Source organism: Colossoma macropomum, unplaced genomic scaffold (genome assembly GCF_904425465.1).
Source record: "Colossoma macropomum unplaced genomic scaffold, Colossoma_macropomum, whole genome shotgun sequence".
NCBI classification, from domain to species: Eukaryota; Metazoa; Chordata; class Actinopteri; order Characiformes; family Serrasalmidae; genus Colossoma; species Colossoma macropomum.
The window spans coordinates 28,422,854-28,447,938 of NW_023494799.1; the positions used below are offsets into that span (position 1 = coordinate 28,422,854).

The 25,085-nt window shown below is 36.5% G+C and overlaps 1 protein-coding gene across 1 annotated transcript; it reads left to right on the plus strand.

Moving 5' to 3' along the window:
• Positions 1–623: 623 nt before the first annotated feature.
• On the plus strand, positions 624–23,757 carry adgrl4 (adhesion G protein-coupled receptor L4). Its single transcript, XM_036586987.1, has 16 exons — positions 624–756; positions 2,026–2,178; positions 7,146–7,295; positions 7,427–7,576; positions 9,712–9,782; positions 13,542–13,709; positions 14,590–14,773; positions 17,216–17,332; positions 17,444–17,643; positions 18,536–18,715; positions 19,734–19,937; positions 21,329–21,549; positions 22,019–22,085; positions 22,387–22,478; positions 22,555–22,723; positions 22,814–23,757. The coding sequence occupies exons 1-16, from the start codon at positions 711–713 to the stop codon at positions 22,874–22,876; spliced, it is 2,235 nt and encodes a 744-aa protein (XP_036442880.1). The 5' UTR covers positions 624–710; the 3' UTR covers positions 22,877–23,757.
• The last annotated feature ends 1,328 nt before the right edge of the window (positions 23,758–25,085 follow it).

The window sequence follows — 25,085 nt, forward strand, 5'->3', positions numbered from 1 at the left end:
AGCAGGTGTTTCTAATGCCCAGTGATTAATACAGGTGAACATCCTTTTGTCTCTTGTTGTGTGTGTTTTTTCTCTGAACTTCCCCGTGTTGATGGATGACTGGATGACATAAGAATGTGTGCTGTCTGCATCATGACATATTAAATCCCCCGTGAGATAGGAAGTCATGAATGACCATTTAAGAGTTTCTAAAGGCTTAGATGTGCTTAAAAAAGGTAAAATATAAATGAAGAATTACATGTGTAATTAGGAGTTTCTAGAGATGTCAGTGTGTTTTTGACAAGGAAGTTTTTTCTTTGTTTTTTGAACAATTTTACTTCAATGTAAGGTTTAATTCATCTCACGCTGACCTCTCACTTTAATGTAAGGGAGTAAAGACACTTTGCTCATCTTTATGAACTGTAATAATTCTACAGATTTATAGCATTTATTCAAACCTTCAGTTAAGCTCTTCATTGTACGCTGCATCTTCCTTGGTGAATTCCATTGGCAACAGAATATTATTGACAATTTTGACCCACAAGGTCTCTGTTTGTGAGCACTGTCAGAGTCTTGCCCTTGGTGTGTCCCTTCACCATGTTTGCGAGAGCTGATTGAGGACTGGGACAGGAAGGGTCAGGTTTGGAGAAACAGGAAACTGATGAAAGGAAGCGATGTACGTCACGCAGGCTCACTGCTGCTGGTAAAAGTGATCCAGTTTCTATGTGCAAATGGAGTTCTTCCTCAATTCACCGATGAAACTCGTACTTTTGGCAGGTAGGACACCTTTCATGTTGACTCCGTCAGTCCTCAGTGCTTTTCAGTGGAACTGTAGATGCTGGTTGATGGTTTTCAATGTCCTGTAGATTCATTTTATTGTCCTGCAGTTAGAATTTCAATCTTTCTGTATATTTAGAACTACTTTTTTGGTATGATGGTGAAAAATACAGCTCAAATCTGTGGCGTTCTGTATTACATTCTTAAAAAAATAAAGAGTCCTTGCAAAAAAATAGAAGAACCACTTTTGGTCCTTGCACAAAAATAGAAGAACCTCTCTTTTTGGTAGATATATTGTTTAAAGAACCTCTACATAATGTAAAGGTTGTACACTCTTTAAAAAAGATGGTTTATAAATGGTTCTTTTGTAAAGGGAATGATCCTATTTAGAACCATGAGTTTTCTAAACACTTGAAAAAGTTGGTTCTTTTCGGGGTTCTTTTATTAAAGAAAATGGTTCATGTAAAACCATGAACACTCAAAGAACCTTTTGCATGGTAAAATGGCTCTTCACACGGACAGAGAATGTGTTGTATATGGTTCTATGTAGAACTTTTTTGAAATGAGGAATTATAGCACCAAAAAGGGTTCTTCTATTGTTACAATGCCAAGCTTGTAACAATAGAAGAACAATTTTGGGTGCTATATAGAACCATTTTGAAAAAAAGGTTCTATATAGAACCATCCCCAATACATTCTTCATCAATCTGAAGGACCATCTTTTTAAGAGTGTAGGAAGAACCCATAATTTGCTATATAGGTTCTGAAAAGGGTTGCCACAAAAGAACCACTTTCGGTTCATTAATGAACTTCTCAGCGGACGGTTCTTTAGAGAACCATTTTAGTAAAGGAGATGTGTGAGTGTGAGGGATCTTAAAGTTTTAAGAACCACTACATAATGTAAAGGTTCTAAGTACCCTTACTTTATGTGAAGGTTCTTTACACTCACACATTTCATTTACACAAATAGTTCTTTAGGAAACCAAAATGGTTCTTCTATGGTGTTGCTTGAAGAACCCTTTGTGGCACTTTTTTAAAAATATTGCAGAACTTTTATGTTATGTGAAAGTTTTTCAAAACTTTAAAAGGTTTTTTACAGAACCAAAAGGGTTTTTTCTGTGGCATCTCTCAGAGAACCCGTTGCTTTTTTAAAAGATTATGTTCCCTGCCACATGTAAGTGTTTTCAACGTTCTAAGTATTTACATATTGAGAATAGTAGAATATGAAAGAAATATATTTGTTTTCCGATTTTCTTTCTTTTTGAAAAGTGTGGCTGTCGACTGTGCTGGATCCATGCAAATTTTCTGACATTTGCAAGTCCTGTCACCGGCACGCAAGCTGTCGGTCACTAAATGACTCCAAAAATCATGGATGTTTCTGCAATCAAGGATATTCTGGAGATGGAATCAAGGACTGCAATGGTACGTGTGACTGCAGTTCAGCAGGGGTCTGATATTGTCATAAACTTAAAGCATTCTAAAGTAAGAAAAAACATTTTGTGTTACCAGATCGGGGTGGTGAATGTTGATGTGTCACTAAAAAACTTTTTGTAATAAATAAGGGAAAAGTAGTTTAGTTAAAGGTATAATTGAGATCTCCTGAGGGAAACCGCTGGTCTAAGCTGGTCTACTCTGGTTCAGTGGACAGTCTGTCAGTACAGTCTCTGTATTCCTGGAAGCTGAATTGCTCTCAGTTTCACTATGACTAACTATTGATGCTGTTGTGAAGAGTGATGTAGTGGTAATAAAGGGGGGTAAAGTCTAAACCATAGTCACGTAACTGTGGAGCAACAGACATTACATACACAAACCAAGCAGAGTTATTATTTAATGTGAGCTGAACTGAAAATGTTTCCTGTGTTGCTTATTTCAGTTCTAGATCTTAATTTAATGAGTCATAATATCTTTTAGGTGAAGTTCTCATGAAATAGTGACTGAGAAACACTGAAATGCTGTAATGTAACATCACATGAAGCCTTATTTTCTAGCTGTACTTAAATGGTTCTTCAAGGGTTCCTTAGTAAAGAAAATGGTTCCGTATAGAACCATTAACACTAGAAGAACCCTTTACATAATTAAAGGTGATTCAATTAAATGGTTCTTCAGGTTGATGGTGAACGAGCTGTAGATGGTTCTATATAGAACCTTTTCAAAAAGGGCTCTACTATTGTTATGATGCCAAGATCGTCACTATGGCAGAACCCTTTTTGGTGCTATATAAAACCCTTTTCAAAAAGGTCCTATATAAAACTATATAGCATGTATTCTCTTCAATCTGAAGAACACTGTCACAATGTAAAACGTTTAATCATGCAAAGGGTTCTTTGGGTGTTCATGGAACCATTTTCTTTACTAAAGAACCCTTGAAGAACCATATTGTATAAGAGTGTAGTCATGTTTATATTTCACTGCTTTATTGTTGCGAACAGTCTGTGTTGTTATTAGCTTGGATTGGAAGTTTGGTTATTTCCTCATTTAGTTTATTCTGTCTATTGTATATTCCACTTTCTGTAATAGCATTGAGTCTTGAGTTGGGTTTAACTTGTACTTATTAATTAATAGAACTAATTGTTCAGTTTAAGTATACAGTACTGTGCAGAATTTTATGCACATCGTTTAATGCCATTAGGTTTAATAAGTGTGTTTTCCTCGAAACACCATATATCATTAGAGTAGATATAAGTAAACATAACTACAGTAAGCTGTAACAAAAATGTCCTACTTTCAAAATATTTTCATGGCCTCCAGCCATCACCTCATTTCACATTATGAAGTATTAAAAAGCCAAACCAGACATTAGATAATTACTACAAAACCATGAAGCCATGAGAGGTGTAGAAATGGCTCAACAAACACACTGATAAGTTGCGTAAACCCACTACTTCTTGTATTAATGTCATTTGTATTCATTCTAATATTAGTGTTTTTTTTTTCTTTTGCAAATAAACATGTACAGCCCAGATAAATCACTTTTTAAATCTAATAAAACAACAATAATATTTTGCAGGATACAGTATGTTCACTATTGTTGAGAGCCATTTTAATGGAGTGAGTCTTTTCGTAGTTGTTATCACTTACTGTGCCCTGTCTGAGCTCTTTTTAAACTCTAAAAATGAAGAAGTAAATTACAAAAAAAGGTAGATAAATGATTTTGAAAGGTGAGTGAAGACCTTATATTTTAAAAGGTGTGTATATGCACTACATAACTGGTGATGAAGCCTCGTCCCCAGCCCCTCGACAAAAAATAAATCAATAAATAAATAAATGAATAAAAAGTTATTTAAAATGCTAAAAATGATAAAAGTTTCTAAATTTCTAAATCTTTTACTTTTTTCACTTATTTTTGCAAAAATGCTTACCAGTGTTATTTTAGCTTACAGATTTTTGTATAAATCACATCTGAATGAATATAAATGGATATATAAATCTGAATGGATCTGAACACTGAGACAGGACTAAGTGTTGCACTGTAGTGTGATGCTGTGCTCAGAGAACAGTGACTTCACACAGTGGATTGATTATAAAAGGCGCAATAGACACAGAGTGCTGTGGACACATTTCCTGAGAGGCTGATAACCCCATCGTGTCTGAGAGAACAGCAGCGCAGCTAAGAATACCCCTTTTCCGCACCCAGCCAGCAAAGCGAGCAAATGAGGGAGGCTTCACACATCAGGCATGTTAGCGAGCTGGCGGCGTATAAAGGGGCTGCCGACTGGAGGTGGCTACAATAGTGAAATCAGAGGAGTCCCACCGGGCCCTGACCACTTCATCTGAAATTACATGGCATGGACTTGTTAGTATGCAGTACTGTATACTAAAAAAATCTAACACCAGTTTAAATGTATCCACACTGTAAAAAATAATTCAGTGTTTTAACCTGCTTGTGTTAAAATTCTGATCTCACTGAACTTTAAATAAGAAGTTATTATTATGTAAAACACAGATTATTGTTCTGTTAACTTACTATTAGATGTTTGATGAACTCAAAATTTTAAGGCAGCCAAGTGACTTACTTTTTCAAGTTAAAACACTGCATTATTTTTAACAGTGCAGGCAGCAAAAACTCTATATGACATTATAATACATTAAGGTGTTTATTATCAAATATATTAGTCGAGTAAATCTAGTACTGAATATTTGATGATTAATCAAATTCTCAGTTTCAAGAGGTTTTTTTAAGGCAAAGCAATAATATATGAAGGTAATGGAACAATAATGAAAAATAAAGAGCCTTTCAAAGATTCCAAAATGTGGGGGGAAAAATTAACAGTGAAGCTTTTAAAAAACACATGTTGAATTTCAACGTTGAATTTTCATGAATTTTCTTTTTTTCATTAAACAGAGTGCTGTGCTAATGTCAGAGACCAACTTTTCGCTATTCAACTTCCTCTCAAAATGGCCTTTAAGTACAAGTTATATTTTTCAGTGTCAGAACAAAAGCACTATAATATAGAAACATTTGCACCTCCAAAACTGGACATCTGGGATGTGAAGGTGGGTTTTAAGGACTATTAAGTCTACATTTTTGTGGGATTACTTGATAAGAAGCAGAAAATGCAACCAACTTCTAAGACTGAACTCCAGAGGTGTTGAAGAATCTCCCTGCAGATTTCCTTGAAAAACTGAAATCAAGTCTCCTGAGAAGAATTGAAGCTGTAATAAAGGCTAAAAGTGGACACACATACTGAAAAAAAATGATACTTGGATTTTCTGTAAAATATATGCCTCCTTTTTTCTTAATGCTGAAAAAAGAAAAAATTGCACTTAATGGCCATTTGTGCTGTAAATCAGTGAAAGGTGGTTTCTGACTTGAGCTCAGGGCTGTACATTGTTTGAAATTAGTTCACACATACAAGCAATATCAATGCTATATTATGATTAATGCCACCTTTATTAGTGTGATATGTCAGCTCTTATTTCATCAGCATCTCTTCTTGTTAAAAAATGGACATACAGTATTATTACAGGATTATACAGTATTAGTAAAATGAAACTTGTATAATCACATGACAGCACCGTCCATCAGGCTCTGCTTTTTACTAATAAGGAAGACCAGTGGGAGTGAATATGCATTATCATCATGCATGTTTTCAATTAATCATTGCCAATTATTGAGAAGGAAAATTGAGTAATCAGTAATAGTTTTTGACCGAGTGATCAATTTAACCGAGTAACGGTGACAGACCTTAATGCACAGATTAACATGAATTCAGTCAAAAGTAAGAATTTCAAGATTTCAGAATATAATTGAGCTGGTTAGAAGAAAACATGCTTGGTTCCTCTTCTCCTCAGTGCAGCTATAGCTGCTGCATGGATTTGCTCACCGTCCACCAGCACATCTGATTTAAAGCAGCACTAAATATGTTGTTTTGTTAAAACTGAAAGAAGAAGCGTTAGGAGAAAAAACATGTTGAAATATGTTGTAAAACATGAGTCGAGCTGTAGCACCTAAAATAACAATTTAAAAGGTTCATATGTCTTTACATATTAACACAGGCTCAAAAAGAAGGTCTGCCTCAATGTTGAGGTCTCAAATGCAAAATTAACATTATACTGATAAAGATATACTGACTACAGTGAATAAATCACTCACACAAGTTTTAAATTGAGTTCTCTTTGAATACTCTTTCAACTTGCTTGCAATCACCAGATTTATCCGCTCATGGGGGGTCCAAAGCACAACTCATGATACAAAATGTTCCTCCACACGTTGCATGCAATCACACATTTCAACCACAGAGGGCTCCAAATCCCCAAATCTTACACAGTGCTGCTTTAAAGAAGAAATTACAGTTTTTTCAGAAGTTCTTCAGAATGAAATAGTTATGGAACAAAGTCACTCAGAGGGTTTTGATGTGAAATGAGCAGCCCCAGAGAAACCTACCGAGTCAGAACTGTTCACAATGGTGTTAATAGGAACCAGACATCTTTAAATTGTTTCTAAAAGCTACATAAAAGAAAGCATTTATATGATATGGTAATGAATATGCTGCCTGATGCCTGAGACACTGTTTAACAATAGTTTTGAGATAGAATTTTGGCTGAAAACATATTTTTAAAGTTCATTCATGGCACAGAGGTAATTGCAGCTGTAATTTACTTGGGATAAAATGGCTATATTTGCGTTGTAGGCATTGACCCCTGATTCCTATCGGCACCACTGTGAACAAATTCTTTTTTCCCTCTTTAATTGATATGAGTATAGCTTACTGGAGTATCAAAGGCCTTTTGCAAGTGAACCAAATTTTACATTTACTTTATCTTACTAGTGCCTGAACTTGTGCTCATTGCTTTACACAGATAAAAAATAACAGATAAAAGCTAACAGATAAAGGTCCACAGACAAGAGTTCTCTAATTGATTCAGACACATTTTCATACACCTTGCAGACGACAACGAGTGTGTAAATGTCACGAACATCTGCGGAGAGAACGCCGTATGCAACAACACAGATGGAGCCTATTACTGCACCTGCAATGCTGGATACGAATCAACTGGAAGAAAGCAGTTTCAAACTAATGATGGAACCCACTGCACTGGTGAGGCGCCGCATTCATTTTGCAGGACTGATATTTTTTAAAACGTATTCATGACATAAGAGTGGATCTGCGCACCATTCGCCTCTTAGATAAGCTTCATGTCATTAACACTGCTCTCATGTGCATTGCAGACACTGATGAGTGTGAGAACGATGGGATATGCGGGCGCCACTCTAAATGCCACAATACGATTGGCTCTTTCTACTGCTCATGCCAAAGAGACTATACAGTATCTTCAGGAACAAACAGGTTTCAGGATCGGAGTAAAGTAGAATGCAAAGGTGAATATTCAGGAATTTACTTCCTTAATATACAGAATGTATGAATATGTTACAGTAACTTAGGATTTGCTTCAGTGCATCATTTCACATTTCAGAAATGATTTATTTTGGAGCGAGTCAGAATTCTTCTGGGGTTTTGTTTAAGTACATTGAATACACAAGCTTGCAAGAGACTGTTTACACATTGCACCATGATTTTTTTCTGCAAATCTTAGTGTGCCATTTTTATTTATTTGCTGAGGTTAACATATTGAGAAAAAATAATAAAATACGAACTGTGCCATAACTTTTGCATATGTCACTTTTCATGTTTTCTAAGTTAAATTCAGCAGATAAACACTAATTGTGCATTAAAATGTGTTTTCTCTGTAGAGGATGTGTTCACTTATTATCACTTAGAAAATCAACAAAAGGTCATTTGACCAGGGGCGCACATACATTAGCATATGGCTGTATTTTTGAAACTAGACCAAAAATGTTATTTTAGCCAAACACTGAGCGAATACTTAGATATTACTGCAATCTCTCACTACCGTTCAAAAGTTAATTACATTAATGACATTGATAATCGCTGCAGATTTAAATGCTGTTTTTTTATTATATGTTCCATTCAAGTGTTTGGGGAACATCAAGAAGTTATGAAATGATCAATTATAGACTGTAATAATCTATTTAGAGTCATCCATCACAACAAGTTTGCACTTTTGAATGGTAGGGTATTATAACTGATTCCAACATTACAAAATTGATGCAGTTGAATCGCCACCCTCAGAAAGATGTACGTAAAGATAGATAAATATTTACCTTTTTGTCGGTATCACTTTATTTTGGCAATCCAATATATATGATTTTTAGATGCTTGCCTCATCTTTAAAGAGGAACAGTCATGATGTAAAGAAAGTCGCTCAGAGTGGTTTGGTGTGGAGGAATTGTTCACAGTGGTGGTGATAGGAACCAGACGTCTGAAGTATTTAATGCTTCATATTTTTAATTTTGTTCAATGTTTAATATTACAGGAAATGATGTAGCTATATGTTTACAGACAGACAGACAGACAGACAGACAGATAGATAGATAGATAGATAGATAGATAGATAGATAGATGTACCTGAATGCCTGAGACATTGTTTTGCAATAGTTTTGAGATGAGGTTTTGGCCTAAAACATATTTTTAAAAATCCAATCATGCTGAAAGGCTACCTAAATGGCATTATAATGCAAAAGTCCCCAAAGAAAACATATTTTTTCAGATGTACCACTATTGTACATCATCAACATTACATATGAAAGCTCAGGAGACACATGTAGGCTCACTGTAGGCTTGAATAATAAACAATTAGCTATATTTGCATTGGTTCATGTCACCACTCCTGTATAGAAATCAGAATCAGTAATATTCTCCACTATTGCACACCAAACCACTCTGAATGAGTTTGCATCTCAATAAGTGAATTATGCAGACATTTTGAAAAACTGGTGGAACTTTAACTAACATTCAACTAAATATATATGAAATGTAACTGAACTTTAAACTGACTGTGATAGATTATATCAAATCTAACCCTAAACCCAAACCCAACACTGTTAACACATTGCAAATGCTATCTTAACAAGTGAAGAATCATAAATGTAGTCAATATATGTCATATTTCTCATAAAGAGACTGTTGTAAGAATGTTATTAGATTATTTGACTTATTTCTATTTTTGTTGTTGTTGTTTGAAGACATTTAATCTAATTAAAGTGTCATTTCATTGGCAGGTCATTTTACAGGTTTTAGGTATTATTTTATGAAATAAGCAAAATTATCATTATTAATTCTCAAAACAAGTAAAATAACCTGCCAACAGAATAAGACACTTTCAGAAAAAAAAATACTTAAAACAAGTAAAAATGCACAGGTGGAATAATCATAATTATGATATTCTTACATGGATATTATAAAGCGAAATATTAGATATGCTGACTACGTTTTTACTTGTTAAGTTATATATTTTTTGCAGTGTAATGATGGATTTTACTAGATAGTTTGTTAGCAATTAAAGCATCTGTAGATAATATATAGGTGACTCTCAGAATAAAATGCAAACTAAATATCTGTTGTCATTGAAAATGTATTGATTTGATTTTTTCAGAGGACCCCAAAAAGGACTGTCATCAGGACAGTAAATGTATTTCAGATACTGTTAACGCCACGGTGAAAGATGTAAGTATTTCCATAACGTTCTTCACAAATAATCACTACTGAAGCCTTTCCACTAAAATTGCTATTAATCCCAGCTGTAGTGCAAATATAAACAGCTACTACACTGTTCAGTAGCAACTCATGTAAACGAACAGTTTAATTTTAGAATTTTTAGAATATTAGATGTGTAGAAAAGCATCAAGACTCAGATCCAGCACAAAACCAGTTTGCTTTCAAGAGCAGACAAGATCACGATTCCAGCATACACTCGGTGAATGCGTCTATATGTGTGTATGCGTGCATATGTGCATGTGATGTCCAGCTCTGTCGGATGTTTTTCAGCCCACCTTACTGTGTGGGGCCCTTTTACATATTTGCCTTAGACCTTTGGCGGTCACACTGTGCTCAGGAAACAGCTGTAAATGAAATTGTACAGTAAGAGCTTCCATGATGAGCAAAGGTTTCTGGGAAAAAGGACTTATTTATCCGGACAGGTGTGAAACATAAAGGTAATACTGGGTCATGCAAAAAACAGAAGGTAGAAGTTCATATGAAGAATTCAGCATTTCTTTCAGGCAGAATTTTTATTTTGTCCCCTTAAAATCCCAGGATTATTACATAACAGGGCTATAATTTAGTAACTACAGGGACTTCAATGCAAAGTGGCTGAGCTATTCTTAGGTGATAGAAGTGTTCGATAAAACTTTGGGCTTGCCAGTGGACCCTGGCCATTCAGGTAGTTTATCAACACTTTTTAAATTAAAATAATGGCAATTGCCTGATAACAGCGGTTTTGGACATTTACTTACTATTAAGCATAAGATCCATGTAGTTCTGTGTTAGGAAAGTGAAGAATGTAAGCCTTACAGTTTAAGAGGTTAAAATTCCTTTAGAAAGTAATTCTGCTGTGTGATTTGTTTACAAAAAGAGATGAATCACCGGTACTTAGAACTGTGTCTGTGCAGCTACATAACCCTGACCACAGTGTAATCTTGCTCCAGGGTTTTCTCTCTGGACATGCGGAGATCAGCGTAGGAGAGAGAATGGTGCTCTCTGCTGGTAAATTTATGAAAGTGAAAGGTGGCATGATTTAATTTCAGTGAACTTTTGTTTCACCCTTTTTTTTTCTAATTGTGATTAGTGTGATTAACTGACCTTTCAGCGATACAGTGATATGGCTATATAGCGATTATGTTATATAGTGGTTTGTCTATAGAGCAGTGGTTTGGTCACATAGCAATTTGGTTAGTAATTTGGTTAATTAGTGTTTTGTCTATAGAGCAGTTTGGTTATACAGCGGTTTGGTTATATAGTGGTTTATCTACTTAACAGTTTATTTATATAGTGATTTGAATATGTAACAATTTGGTTATACAGAGGTTTGGTCATAGTAATTTCGCTATATATACACAGTGAGCACTGTATTAGGTACATCTACCTTGCATCCACACTCTTTGACCATTTTATCAGTTCCACCTACCATATAGGTGCTTTGGTAGATCTACAGTTATACACTATAGTCCATCTGTTTTTTCCATAATTTGTTATCCCACCTTTACCTTGTTCATTCATGGTCAGGACCACCACAGGACCACCACAGTACAGATAGTATTTGAGTGGTGGATCTTTTCATTTACAGCACTGCAGTGACACTGATATGGTGGTGGTGTGTTAGTGTGTGTTGTGCTGGTATGAGTGGATCAGACCCAGCAGTGCTGCTGGAGTTTTAAAACACTGTGTCCACTCACTGTCCACTCTATTAGACACTCCTAACTTGTCAGTCCACCTTGTAGATGTAAAGTTAGAGAAGATAGCTCATCTGCTGCTGCACAGTTTGTGTTGGTCAACGTCTAGTCCTTCATCAGTGGTCACAGGACGCTGCCCACAGGACGCTGTTGGCTGGATATTTTTGGTTGGTGGACTATTCTCAGTCCAGCAGCAACACTGAGGTGTTTAAAACTCCAGCAGCACTGCTGTGTCTGATCCACTCAGACCAGTGCATCACACACTAACACACCACCACCACATCAGTGTTACTGCAGTGCTCAAGTAAGGCATTACCGTTTTGTCTATTTAGCCGCTATGCAGCGTCATGTTTCTTCATGACTGCCCATGATTATGTTTAGATGTAGAGTAAATGTTTTAGAAAAAGGTTTTTATTCTTTCATTAGCTGATCTAAAGACTGGTAATCTGACAATATCCATTGCCATTCTGTTTCTTTTACCTGCAATTGAGTTTTTTTAGCTTACTGTCGGACAGTCACAGAAAGACAGCTGGACAGGACATGCTTTTGTCCACGTACATACAGAAATTGCATAACGGAATGACCTTGAGGTCAGAAGGAAGTGCAGCGTCAACCATGCTGCCCCCTCTTACTGTTGTGCTAGTGCTGGCCATTCTGTGATTGAGCCTCTTTATGTGCTGTATATTTCATTGCTTTGTGGGTTATTTTAGACCATTAGTACTGAAATATGATAACTATCCTTTGGCATTTTTCTTAAAAAGTTACAGAAATGCTCCCATGTGGCGTACCTCTGTAAGTCTGATTAGCAGTTAGAAGCTGTTAGTGATGTAAGATGGGACTGTGGAACAGAATATCTGCATATACTGCTTTTAATTTACTCTAGTGGAAAATTCAGGTTGGTTAAAGTGAGCGATCGTTGTTTGATTGCTCTGCCCTGTTAGCCAGAACTCTTACAAATTAATGGTTCTTTGGGGCAGTACTGCTGCTTTCCCACTTTTGGGAAAGAGCCTTTGAGTAGTTTCAGCTTGTTTTTTAAAGAACCATTAACTGAAAGATTCTTTAGGAAACCAAAAGTGGTTCTTCTACAGCACTGCTCCAAAGAAACCCTTCTGGCACCTGAAAAGGAAATCAAAAGAGAGGCTAGTTTACTGTGGTTCATTAATAATATCTTTATTTATAGAGCACTTTTCATACCAGCGGCAGCTCAAGGTGCTTTACAGACAGAGGATAATGTTTTACAGTAATAGACAAGACAATGACAGACAATAATAGTTGAAATTGAGTTCCACAGTTTAGAAGCATAATAACTGAAAGAGGTCTCTCCACGTTTTCTGTATTTTACAGTCATTTTTGTAAGGTATTTGCAGAAGGTCAGTATCTGCAGATCTAATATCACGTGCTGGGACATAAACAGACAGACGTTCTGTGATGTAAGCAGGTGCTAGGTCATGTAGAGCATCAAAAACTAGCAGCAGAACTTTAAAATATATCCTGACAGAGACAGGTAGCCAGTGCAGCTCTTCCAGAACAGGACTGATATGAGCTCTCTTTTTAATTTTTGTTAGAATCGGTGCTGCAGCATTTTGTATGAGTTGTAGAGGCTGTATTGTTTTCTTAGGAAGCCCAGCACTGTGTCCAGACAATATTAAAAGCATTGTGTAATAACCTGGTTGTGTCCTTGAGTTTCATCCACACCCACACTACCCACTCTAAAACATTACAGTGAAGTATTTCAAAAGTACTTCAAATACTTGCAAATCAAAAAAATGAGGAAGGAAAAACTGCTAAACTTGCAGTGAAAAAGCAATGCATTGAAATGCCTTTTTTCAAATGTATGTCATTTCCACATAAAAGATCAACACGATTATTACCAAAAATAAGTAAACTTAAAAAAAGGTACTCATATTAATTTTATTTATGTGGAAATTATGTACAAATTTGAATAAAGCAAGTTTAACACATAACATGCTGTGTCTGATGACTAATCCCACCTCAGAACAGTTACTAAAGCCATTTTAATGTCTTATCTTTGTAGATCATTAACCTGCCAGACCCACAGCAGCAAATGGAGGAGATAAGAAAGCAAACATCAGGTGACCTCGCCCCAGTCGCTGTCATCTCTTACATCGAAGCCATGGCCATCTCCACCTTACATTTTGTAAACGAGTCTCAGAAAGAGAGTGCCATCAACAAAACTATCTGGGTAAATAATAAATACTTTCCCCTGACAGACACATAATACATGTTCACTGTGTTTTATTATGGCTCCATATGCAACACACTTTTAAAAAAGATGGTTCTTCCAGGGTTCTTTAATAGAGTGAATGGTTCTCTTTAGAACCATGAGTTCTATATAGAACTATTTCATGATTAAATGGCTCTTTGCATGGTGACTTTTTTCTTCAGATTGATATGTTGTAGATGGTTCTGTATAGAACCTTATAACAACAAATAGGATTCTTCTATTGTTACAAACTTGAGATCATAAGAACAGCAACATTTTTTGGTGCTATATAGAACCTTTTTCAAAAGGTTCTATATAGAACTATATACAACACATCCCCCTTCAATCTGAAAAACAATTTCATGATTTAAGAATTGTGAAATTTCTACCTAGAACCTTTTGAAAATGGTTCTATATAACACTAAAATATGTTCTTCTATTGTTATTAGCTTGATACTGTAGCAATAGCAGAACCATTTTTGGTGCTATATAGAACCATTTTTAGAAAGGTTCTATATAGAACATTCTGCATCAATCTGAAGAATGATTTCACCATGCAAAGAACCCTATAAGCATGCAAATTGTTCTTTGAGTGTTCATGGTTGTGCATAGAACCATGGTCTTTACTAGAGAACCCTTGAAGAACCATCTTTTTTTAAAGAGTGTAGTTGTATAAATTGTTGCCGTCATAATAAAACCTTGTAGCTGGAATACTGTGTATAGTACTGACTGTGCAACCATGCAAGACCTGGTAGACCACCTGTAAGACCAGGTAGACCACCAACACTGTCACCATCAGATAAACAGACCTAATCTATTGATTTCAAAACATGAACTTTTTTGGACATTTTTTTTGCAGAATTTGGTGGAGAGTGTGAATAATCTGGTTGAGAAGGAGGAGAAGGTGGCGTGGGACAGAATGAGTGAGGATGTGAAGGACTACTGCATCACTAAGCTACTGCACACAGCGGAGCAGGGCGCACTGGCTCTGTCTAAGGTCTACAGAAAGTCAGCTGAGATAGAGGTCAACACAGGGGATGTAGGTAAGATGAGTCGCAAAAGCCTTGCAGTTTAACCTCTTAAGAGCCTGCATTTGTGGTCCACACTTCAATTCCTCTCTCTTATAACAGTATACCTTGTATATTAGTCGCTAACTATATGTAGCATTTGGATAACAAGCACCATTTTTACTTTTAATGTTACAGTTTTACATTAATTTCTCTAAAATTTTGAACTTCAAGCTGAATATGGTAGGATTATTTACTGCCTACATTGGAAGGTAGTTGTGCATAGCAATGACTGTAAAAAGCAGAGGAAAGCGCAACGTCTTTAAAAAGTGAAGCAACCACAGGTCTAGCGCCCCTGCTGGCTGGCTGCAGTATGACGTGTAGCTCTGCCCACCCCCATGTGTTTTAATAACAAAACAGGCAATTCAGTGTCTAATTCAATACAGTGTCTAATTCAAACCCTTAGTTTTCAATATGCTTGGCACATTTTTTATTTTCCCCCAGAAAATTAGCTTTAAAACATTATTCTACATTATCATAAGAAGGTGTGGTTACACTTGGGAATGAAGTGATTGACAGCCTTGGCTGGAAGAGATTGGCTTTATGCTGTAACATTGCAAGCTTTTTAGTCGCTGGTCACTACAAAAACTAAGTTAGCTTGCTTGCTTCTCTTCTTCTCTAATTAGCTAGCTAGCAATAAACAAATTACATCAATGTATTAATGTCTGTTGCATTAACATGAGCACAATCTCCATTTTGGTTAACATGACACACTGTCTCTCTTCGTTGAAATAACATGTTAATGATTTAAAAAATGAGCTTCAGTGGTGTAAACACGAAAAAGTGCTAACCAAGGACCGACTGAAGTTTTGCCTGTGGAGGAGTTGGCATGCTGGCTAATCTTACCTATAAATTGCTGGTATGTGACATTCGTTTTATTAAATTCAGAACTATAAGGTGTCTGAATATGTTATTAAGTTACACAACTAACATGAACTGCACTTTTACTGTTGGTACATTACACTAACCGGACAAACTGAATATCCAGGAAAAAAAGCCCCCTTTGCTTTTGCTGCTTTCAGCTGCGTTGTTCCACTGCTATTGTTGCCAGTTCATTGAAGGCAGTCTGTGACACACTTGACCTACCAAATGAGTAGGCCTACCTGACTTCGACTCTCTTCGACATAGTTCACCAGTTTTGTAGATTGAACCTTTCACGGCCCAATATACTAAACTATGCTAAGAAGAGGATTACGATATGGGGGCCGTAAGTTTGGTTTCAGCTACAGAACAGGCCTGTCCTGACGTAGCTAGAAATAACTGTGCAGTAAGCTGTTAAGCTAAAATAAATCAATGAAATTTGTACCTAAAATTATGACTGTGTCAAGTTTATATTCCACATGTGCCTAATAAACTGTGGCATGTAGAGCTGTTCTTGTAGCAGACTGTACCGCACTAGTTTAGCATGCTACGGCTACAGCACACCACAACACAGGCTCATTCTGGTTCACTGAAGCTTCAGTGGTTTAGAGAACAATGTGAGGGGGAAAACCTACACATATGTGTGGGAAGCTGCTAGCTTACCTACTTTTGCTTCAGTGTACGCGTTACCACTGGAACAGAGTGTTAGCAAGTTTAGAGGACAAAGGCTCAAATCTAAGTGACTGAAAAAGAGTGACTGGTGTTGAAGTGAGAGAGACGCAGCATAATTCTGATTATTAAAGTTACAGTGGGAGCTTTGTTTCTGGTGTGCACGGTAGTGGGTGGGAGAGGAGCTTATAAGTGGGAAGTCAAGGGGGTTTTTACAATTTGCACATTCATAGATCACATTTTTAATGAGTGTTAAGGTGTAGAGATGATCCTTTACCATTCTTAGTAGTTTCCTGGGCATAATAATAATAATACATATAAAATTTAACAATTTATTATTCAGCATTTTTTGTGTTCTAAATTATAACTTTAGGGATACTTCAATGATTATGTAATCATAAAAATATAAAAAAGTGAAAAATGTAAAAATAAAAACTATAAACTCTGACTATGTTTTTTATTTTATTGGCTGTTTAGATACTTTAAGATAGAAGCAAAATTTTCCTAATTATTTTAACTCATTCTATAAATTGTTTTTGTGTTCAGTCAATCTTGTGATTTATCAGATATCAGACCTTTGTCACATTCTCTGTTTTTGGGAATATATAGTACAGCAGTACAGTTATGTGAACTTAGATATGAACATAATCAAAACAATATAATATCTGGTCAGTTTTCATTTTAGGATGGATAACATTGTTTCAGGGTGATTCTGAAAAACACCTGGGGGCCTGGCTTTCACCAGCTGCATGGTTGCACTTGTATGGAGAAAAAAAAATTATTGTATTGTTGTCTGGTATAATATACTGTGTCTAAATTCAAAAATCCTTTTACTGCTCAAGGACTGCTTGATGTGGTTTTCATCACTATACATTTCTCCATTTACAGAACTAAAACTCTACAAATTTGACCCCCAACAACAACAGAAGCGGAGCATCTCAGCTTCCATCGGTGGAGATTCCATTTCACTGAGGCCCAAATACAGCAAGGAGGAAAGCAAAAATGGTGAGAATCCAGAATTCCTCATTAAAGCCCTGCAAACTCCATTATTTAATCTCCCATGTATGGCCTACAGACCCAAGAGATGGCAGTGTGTTTTCATGTTTTATGCATTAGGGAGCGTCTCGGTGATATTCCTCCGCTACGACAGCATTGGGCCTCTGTTGAAGCCCACATCTGACCCTGGTGTGGCAGACTACAGTCGCTATGCAGATGCTGGGGAGATCACAGTAAATTCTCCTGTAATAGCTGCTGCTATATCTCCACCAAGTGTTTTCCCCCTGGACCGTGTGAACTTCACTCTGAAACACAATGAGGTACGTTCACATTTGACCCTTGGCAGCCTCTGTGTTTACACTTATGAACTGTTATAACAGATCATAGCCTAAATTAGAACTTTTATTTTTAAAGTAGAACTTTATGGATGCTGTTACAAGCCCATTTCCAAAATAGTTGGGATGCTGTGCAAAATGTAAATAAAAACAAAATGCAATAATATGCGAATCATTTAAACCCAATATTTCATTGAAAATCATATAAAGACAACAAACTGAAAAATGTTTGTTTTTTGAAAAATATACACCCATTTTGAATTTGATGCCAATAACACGTTCCAAAAAAGTTGGGACGGGGGCAACAAAAGGCTGGTAAAGTTGTGTAATGCTAAAAAAAACACCCGGTGGTTGATTGGCAACAGACCGGTAACATGATTGGGTATGAAAAGAGAATCTCAGAGAGGCTGAGTCCTTCAGAAGTAAAGATCGGGAGGGGTTCACCACTCTGTGAAAGACTGTACAGAAAAATACTGCAAAAAATTTACAAATAACGTTTCTCAACATAAAATAGCAAAGAACTTGAGGATTTCATCATCTACGGTACATAATGTCATTAAAAGATTCAGAGAATCTGGAAAAATCTCCACAGCCAAAAAACAGAATTTGCTGGCAATGAAACAATAACATTTCTCAGTTTCAACTTTTGATATGTTGTTTTTGTAGTATTTTCCTTTAAAAATATGTTTTACTTGATTTGCACACCATTGCATTCTATTTTTATTTACATTCTGCACGGCGTCCCAACTTTTTTGGAAATGGGGTTGGAGAAAACATAAGTCTAGTAATGCAGGCTGCAGTCTTAGTGAATTGAGTGTTTTGGAGAATATGCACAATATTCACATTAGCCTAAATGAATTCTCACCTTTGCATTAAGCCCATAGATCTGGAAAAAGATGAGACCAAATGTGCATTCTGGGACTATTCACCTGCCAACATGAAGGGTCACTGGTCTCTAGAGGGATGTGAGCGTGCTTTCGTCAACAAGAGCCACACCACCTGCTCCTGCAATCATCTGACACACTTCGCCATACTCATGTCCTCTGGCCGGGCCAATGTGAGTTTGCACTGTCAACAAACAATGGCATCAGATCTGAGAGTGATGAAACCTCCCCAAAACTAATGTTGCTTCAAACAAAAATATATTGCAAATTTTTACCTTTAAGGTTTTCATTTAATGTGTAATGCTATAGCAAACAAAACAATTTCATTTGTGTCAAAAGTATAAAGTTATATTAATTTGGCAAGTGGATGCTGCACTCTTAGAATGATTCTCTGGAGCAATGTCATTGAATAACCACTTTTGGTTACCCAACAAGCCATTCAATGGTGACTTGCAAATCATAATGCATGCATAATGCTGATGTTAGGTGAGAGCGGTGTAGGGGAGTGGGGAGGGGTCGGGGGGTCATGATATTACTGGTTAGTTATTGCGTCTGCTGATGCAAATAATCAAAACTCAGAAGATGTTTAGGGGAAGACATGATCATTCGTGCTTAATGTGATCAGAGACATGAACTAACAAAATAAAAAAGGTCATTTTTGATTCAACACATTTTTTAATTTGGCATGCTGGAGTCAGCCACTCTACAAGGCCCACGCTCAGGAGAAAATAGAGACATGGGAAATAAAGCGTAATTGTGAAGACTGTAATTGTATCTTATTTTCTAGTGACAGATAATTTTGCTTGTTGCAACATTAGAATAGAATAGAATATGACCATTTCTGTTAATAAAATGACTCAAAACAACCCACCAGTTTCATTGAGAAAGCAGTAATTTTTTGTAGTTATGCATATGGACCTATTACAACCAACCATAATTATGTAAATTAGACGTGCAAGGGTGCAAGACTTTTCCACTTCAGAAGAACCTTCCATATAATCTAAAGGTTCTATAGGTATTTTATGTTTTTTGTAAAACTGTATATCTGAGTAATAAACCTTTTTGGAACCCTTATTTTTAACAGTAGTGATGAAGTTGGAGATATTAAACAGCTTTCATAAACATAATGTACTGTGTTGCACGGTCCTGGCCATGTCCCAGACTTTAACTTGTGTCTGCTATCTTCCTCAGCTTGCTGCTCACTATAATGTACTGACCCGCATCACCCAGCTGGGCATGGTGATCTCCATCATCTGCCTCTTCATGTGCATCTTTACCTTCTGGTTCTTCAGCGAGATCCAGAGCACCAGAACCACCATCCACAAGAACCTGTGCTGCAGCCTTTTCATGGCCGAATTCATCTTTCTGGTCGGGATAAATATGTACACACATAAGGTGCGAATGCTGAATTCTGTCTATGAACTGAGTTTTTTTGCAGATGTAGGCTCATTGCAAATTTGATGCCTGCAACATGTTCCAAAAACTCATGTTTACCACTGTTTTGTATCACCTTTCCTTTAACAATCATTTGGGGACTGAAGACTCCAACTGATCCAGTTTTGAAAATGAAATTGTTTGCGATTCTTCTGTTGTAAGTCTTTAGCTGCGCAACCGTACAAGGCTTTTGTTGTCATATTTTGCAGTTAACAATGTGAGACGTTTTCAGTGGGAGACGGGTCTGGACTGCAGGCAGACCAATCAACCACTGACACTGTCTAATTATGACAGACATGCTGTTGTAATATGGCAGAATGTGGCTTAGCATTGTAGTGCTGAAATACACATGGACATCCTCCAAAAAGACATTGCCTTAGAAAGCAGCATATGTTACTCCAAAATATGTATATATCTTTCAGTGTTATGGGTGCTACTACACCCCCACACCATGGCAAATCCTGGCTTTTGAACTTTACACTGGTAACAATCTTGTTGGTCCTTTTCTTCTTTGGCCCAGAGTACACAATGTCCATTATTTCCATAAACAATCTGAAAGTTCAGATTACAATACAAGTTTCCACTGTGTATCAGTCCATTTCCAGTCCAGATGATCTTGAGCCCAGAGAAGTTGGCGGTGTTTTTAGATGTTGTTGACATATGGCTTCCATGTTTATTGACAATGATTTGTCAAAGTATTTCCGAGCCCACATGCTGATATTTGTTCACTGAGGAACGTTGTTCTTATACTGTTGGATTATTCGCTGGCACATTTTTTGGCTAAGGTCTAGGCCTTTCCTGGATTTTATATCAAAGCATGAATGCATCACCTATTTTAGATGGTTTTTTGAACATTTTACAATGCTCTTAAATCGTTCCAACTTTTTTGGAACGTTGCATAAATGGCATAAATACTGGAAAAAAAACATTAAATATCTTGTCTTTGTGCTGTTTTCTTTTAAAGTGTATTTACAAATCACTACTTTCTGATTTTTTATTTTATTTTACATACAGTCCCAACTTTTTTTGGAACTGAGCTTAGTAGAAGAATTGTGTTAGGGGAGCAAATTAAACATTCAAAATTTCTTAGATTTTTTTCCCTATGAGTAATTGATTGATTGATAAAATGCAAAAAAAGCAGTTTCAAGATCAGTTGAAACTTCCAGTATTCCAGGCATTTTCTTTAGTACTGACATTAATCATTGTGTATACAGTTTTAATGAGCTATGCATTAGACCCACCATCACAAATGATGGATTGACTTTGAAACTGCACCTGTTTGGCTGACCGTTGCTGTGTGCTATGTGGTTGTATGGCAGCAGTAGTTATTGTGCTTTATGTCCTTGTTTCAGTTGTTTTGCTCAGTTGTTGCTGGGTTGCTGCACTATTTCTTCCTGGCTGCTTTCGCATGGATGTGCATCGAGGGCATACACCTGTACCTGATTGTTGTTGGAGTCATTTACAACAAAGGCTTCCTTCATCGCAACTTTTACATATTTGGCTATGGAAGTCCAGCAGTGGTCGTTGCAATCTCCGCAACTCTTGGCTACAAATATTATGGTACAAGCACTGTGTAAGTATGGTCATGTTGATAGTCATACTGTATTTACATCTTAAAACTGACAAGCAGTGAAGTGATTGTAGGATTGGGCCTCATTTACCAATATAAGTATATATTATAAAACACAAGTATAAAACACAACACGTTTTTTCCTAAATGTGTTTTTGATGAAGGTCCTAAGAAAAAGTCTACGGCAGATTCATGTCGTGTTCCTAAACCACAGAATTGTTCACACCTTTGTGCTCTTGAGTGTGTGTAGATTCTGTTCTTACCTAAGAACAAATCCCAAATAAGAAAACACAGGTGAATGTCAGAATCTTTGTGAAAACTGCATAAGTGAGTTAAAGAAGAAATTTCTTCTGAAGAATGGTTGGTGAATGAGGCCAAGTGTTTTGAAAGGACTTATTATCACGATCATGTACAGATATATGCTATAATGTTTCTTTATGGTGCTTAAAAGAGAAGTTGTTATTTTTTAAAGGTGTTGGCTAAGCACAGAAAAAAATTTCATCTGGAGTTTTATTGGGCCTGCGTGTTTGATCATTCTGGTGAGACCAAAATTTTAACTTCATAATTGCATAATTACACAAGTTGTACCTTAAAGCCTATTTTGATGTCATGTCCATGCTCATATTTTTAATAGTTTAATTAACTGCTATTGATTGCAATTTTATGTATTGTAAATATGTTAGTCTATTATGTAATCAATGTAATCTTGAAAGTGTATTTAAAGAATCTTAAACATCTTCAAAAAAAGCATAAAGTATTTTTTAGGCGTGTGAAATGAGTCACAGGATAGTATTTCTTATTATTGCTTGTTGCAACACTTTTTCTTATTGTCACATCCAGGTTAATCTGTTGGCCTTTGCGGTTATCATCTACAAAGTCTACCGTCACACGGCAGTAAAGAAGCCAGAGATCAGTCACTATGAAAATATCAGGTGAGACATCTTTGTTTATATAAGAGTTTGGCATGAATGAAATGTGCATTCGTGAAAATCCCTTTTCTGAATGCAGGTCTTGTGCCCGAGGAGCTCTGGCCCTCTTGTTCGTTCTTGGAGCCACGTGGACTTTGGGTGTGGTGCACATCCTCAATGAGACGACCCTCACAGCTTATCTCTTTACGTTTGCGAACGCCTTTCAGGGCATGTTTATCTTCATCTTCCTCTGTGTTTTGTCCAGAAAGGTACGGCTTATTTTCAAATGCTGAACTGAAATGTGTCTCATGTTTTTGTGTTAGTAACTTTGCCTCTGAAATGTCTTCTGTCCTTAACAGGTTCAAGAAGAGTACTACAGATTGTTCAAGAATGTTCCGTGCTGTTTTGAATGCCTGAGATGAAGAAGACATGCCTGGATAGTCGCCAACACAGCAGTATACTGAAAATGTTTATGCAGATCTGAACGCTACCCACTGTAAATAGAGCATGCATTTGAAGTTGCCACCAAAAATGTCTTCTGGGGAAGAAATGTGTTACTGAAAAGTGATTTGTGTAGCAAATGGTAGCTCCAAAATATTTATTTCACGAGGCAAAGTAACCCGTCTACTTGTACTGAATTACAATTACCTTTTCAGGAACATGCTCATGTATGAGTGAGTTCAAATATGCAAGTAGTGCAATTGGCTGCCTGATATAGTCACGTTTTCTCTTTTATTGATAGATCTGGGTTCAACACATTATAACCTAAATTATGGGTAAAATATCAGTTCCAAGGTCAAAACTGCATTAGACCCAGAATGAAAAACTACAACATTGATTCTGAGCCTACCTACATCATATTTCATGATTACATCATGTTCCAACCTATGTGCAAAGTTACTTTATCGATGATATGACTTTACTTGAGTATAATTTCTATGAATTCTTTGATATCAGTTAAATGACCCAAATGATCATAGTATAACTGTTCTTATTCATTCTGAATGTAGCCACTATGCACATTATGATGAAACATTTTTGAGTAAAATGTACATTTTGTATTTGTACTCAAGCAATAGTAAAAGTACTGTATTTAAACCATGCAAAGCATATCTGCAGTAACCAAAGTTACATGTAATCACTTGTCTTCTGTGTGTGCCGTATAACTGACTGTCGATGTTTGAATATTCTGTACTGCAGACAGCTTCCAGAACTTAACTCGGTAATGTAATTTGGTGTCACCAATGTCTGATGGCTTTATGCTGGCTTATGAAGCATTAAAAATCCATTTTTCTTAGTCAAATTGCAGTTTTACAGTTTTTACAAGGGGAGGGCCCAAAGTTTTATTCTATGACCTAAGAATAGCTCAACCAGTTTGCATTAAAGTCCTTGTAGTCACTGAATAATAAGCGTTAGACCCAATCCCATTTCAGTCCTCGCCCTACCACTGAGCCCTTAACCCTCCATTTTGCGTGTCTACTTCAAGGGGGTAGGGTGTCCCGTTTTTTGTGTTGAGATAGAGGGGTAGGGCGAAGTGTTAGGGCTACATGGCTCTCCAAATTGAGTTTTTTTCAGAGGCACACTCCAAACAGAGTGTTATGAGAAAAAAAGAAAAAACAGCAAGATGGCTGCGCAAGAAATCCACGAATATGAGAATTTTCTCTGTTAAAAATTACAATAATCATTATATTATTTTTGTTTAATGTCGTTTCAATGTAATATGGTCCTTTTTTCATAACAAGCGTAAAAAATTTCTAGTATTATGCTGATGTCTCGGTAGCTAGCTAGCTACATTTCCCGTTCCACCTTAATCTGGGCAGTAGTTACATTCTGCCGTGTCAGGCAGAGTTAAGAGTTAAGAACATCTCTTTCACAAACACATTTGGTTTGGATTCTTCTGTCCTTGCATCTTTTGCTGCATTCGAGTGGTGTCAAAAACTGGGAAATACCAAATAAATTGCACTTGAACACTATTTACAGGTGGGAAACTTGTATATGCGCACAGCCAGTGTTGCCAGATTGGGCGGGTTCCCACCAATTGGGTGGACTGTAGGTGGAATTGGCAAGAGAAAAGTGCTTTGGCGGGTGGACAAAATTTCATCTAGTTTGTTAATATTTTATATTATATTTAATCAGTTTTTTATCAGTTATCAAAACTTATATATACATTTTATCACTCCTGTTGAGAGGAGTTAGTATCGTTCACAATATATATCAGCAGTCACTGTACCCGGTTTATTATGGATGTAGTGGAAGTGCGTTCACGTCCAACACAATATAGATCGTCCAGTTCAGTCCAGTTGTGCTATTCAACTGGACCACCCTGGGATCTGTTCAGCAGAGCCTATTAAGGTAACAAGTTTTAAAAATGTGCATGAGGAATAGTTATGCTTGCAGTATTGTTTCTATTAATTTTCTGAATGCACAGGATAATGAATCTCATCATAATGCAGTAAAAAATGTTAATACTCTGAAAGCTTTGTTGTGTTTGTGTGAGCTCTGCAAGTCATGGAAATAAGATACACATACAAATCAAATAATACAGTTATTTTATTGAAATTATTTCTAGTTTCTTTGTCCAGGCATTTCGTAGATGTTTGACAAAGATTTGGGTTCTTTGATAAACTGGTT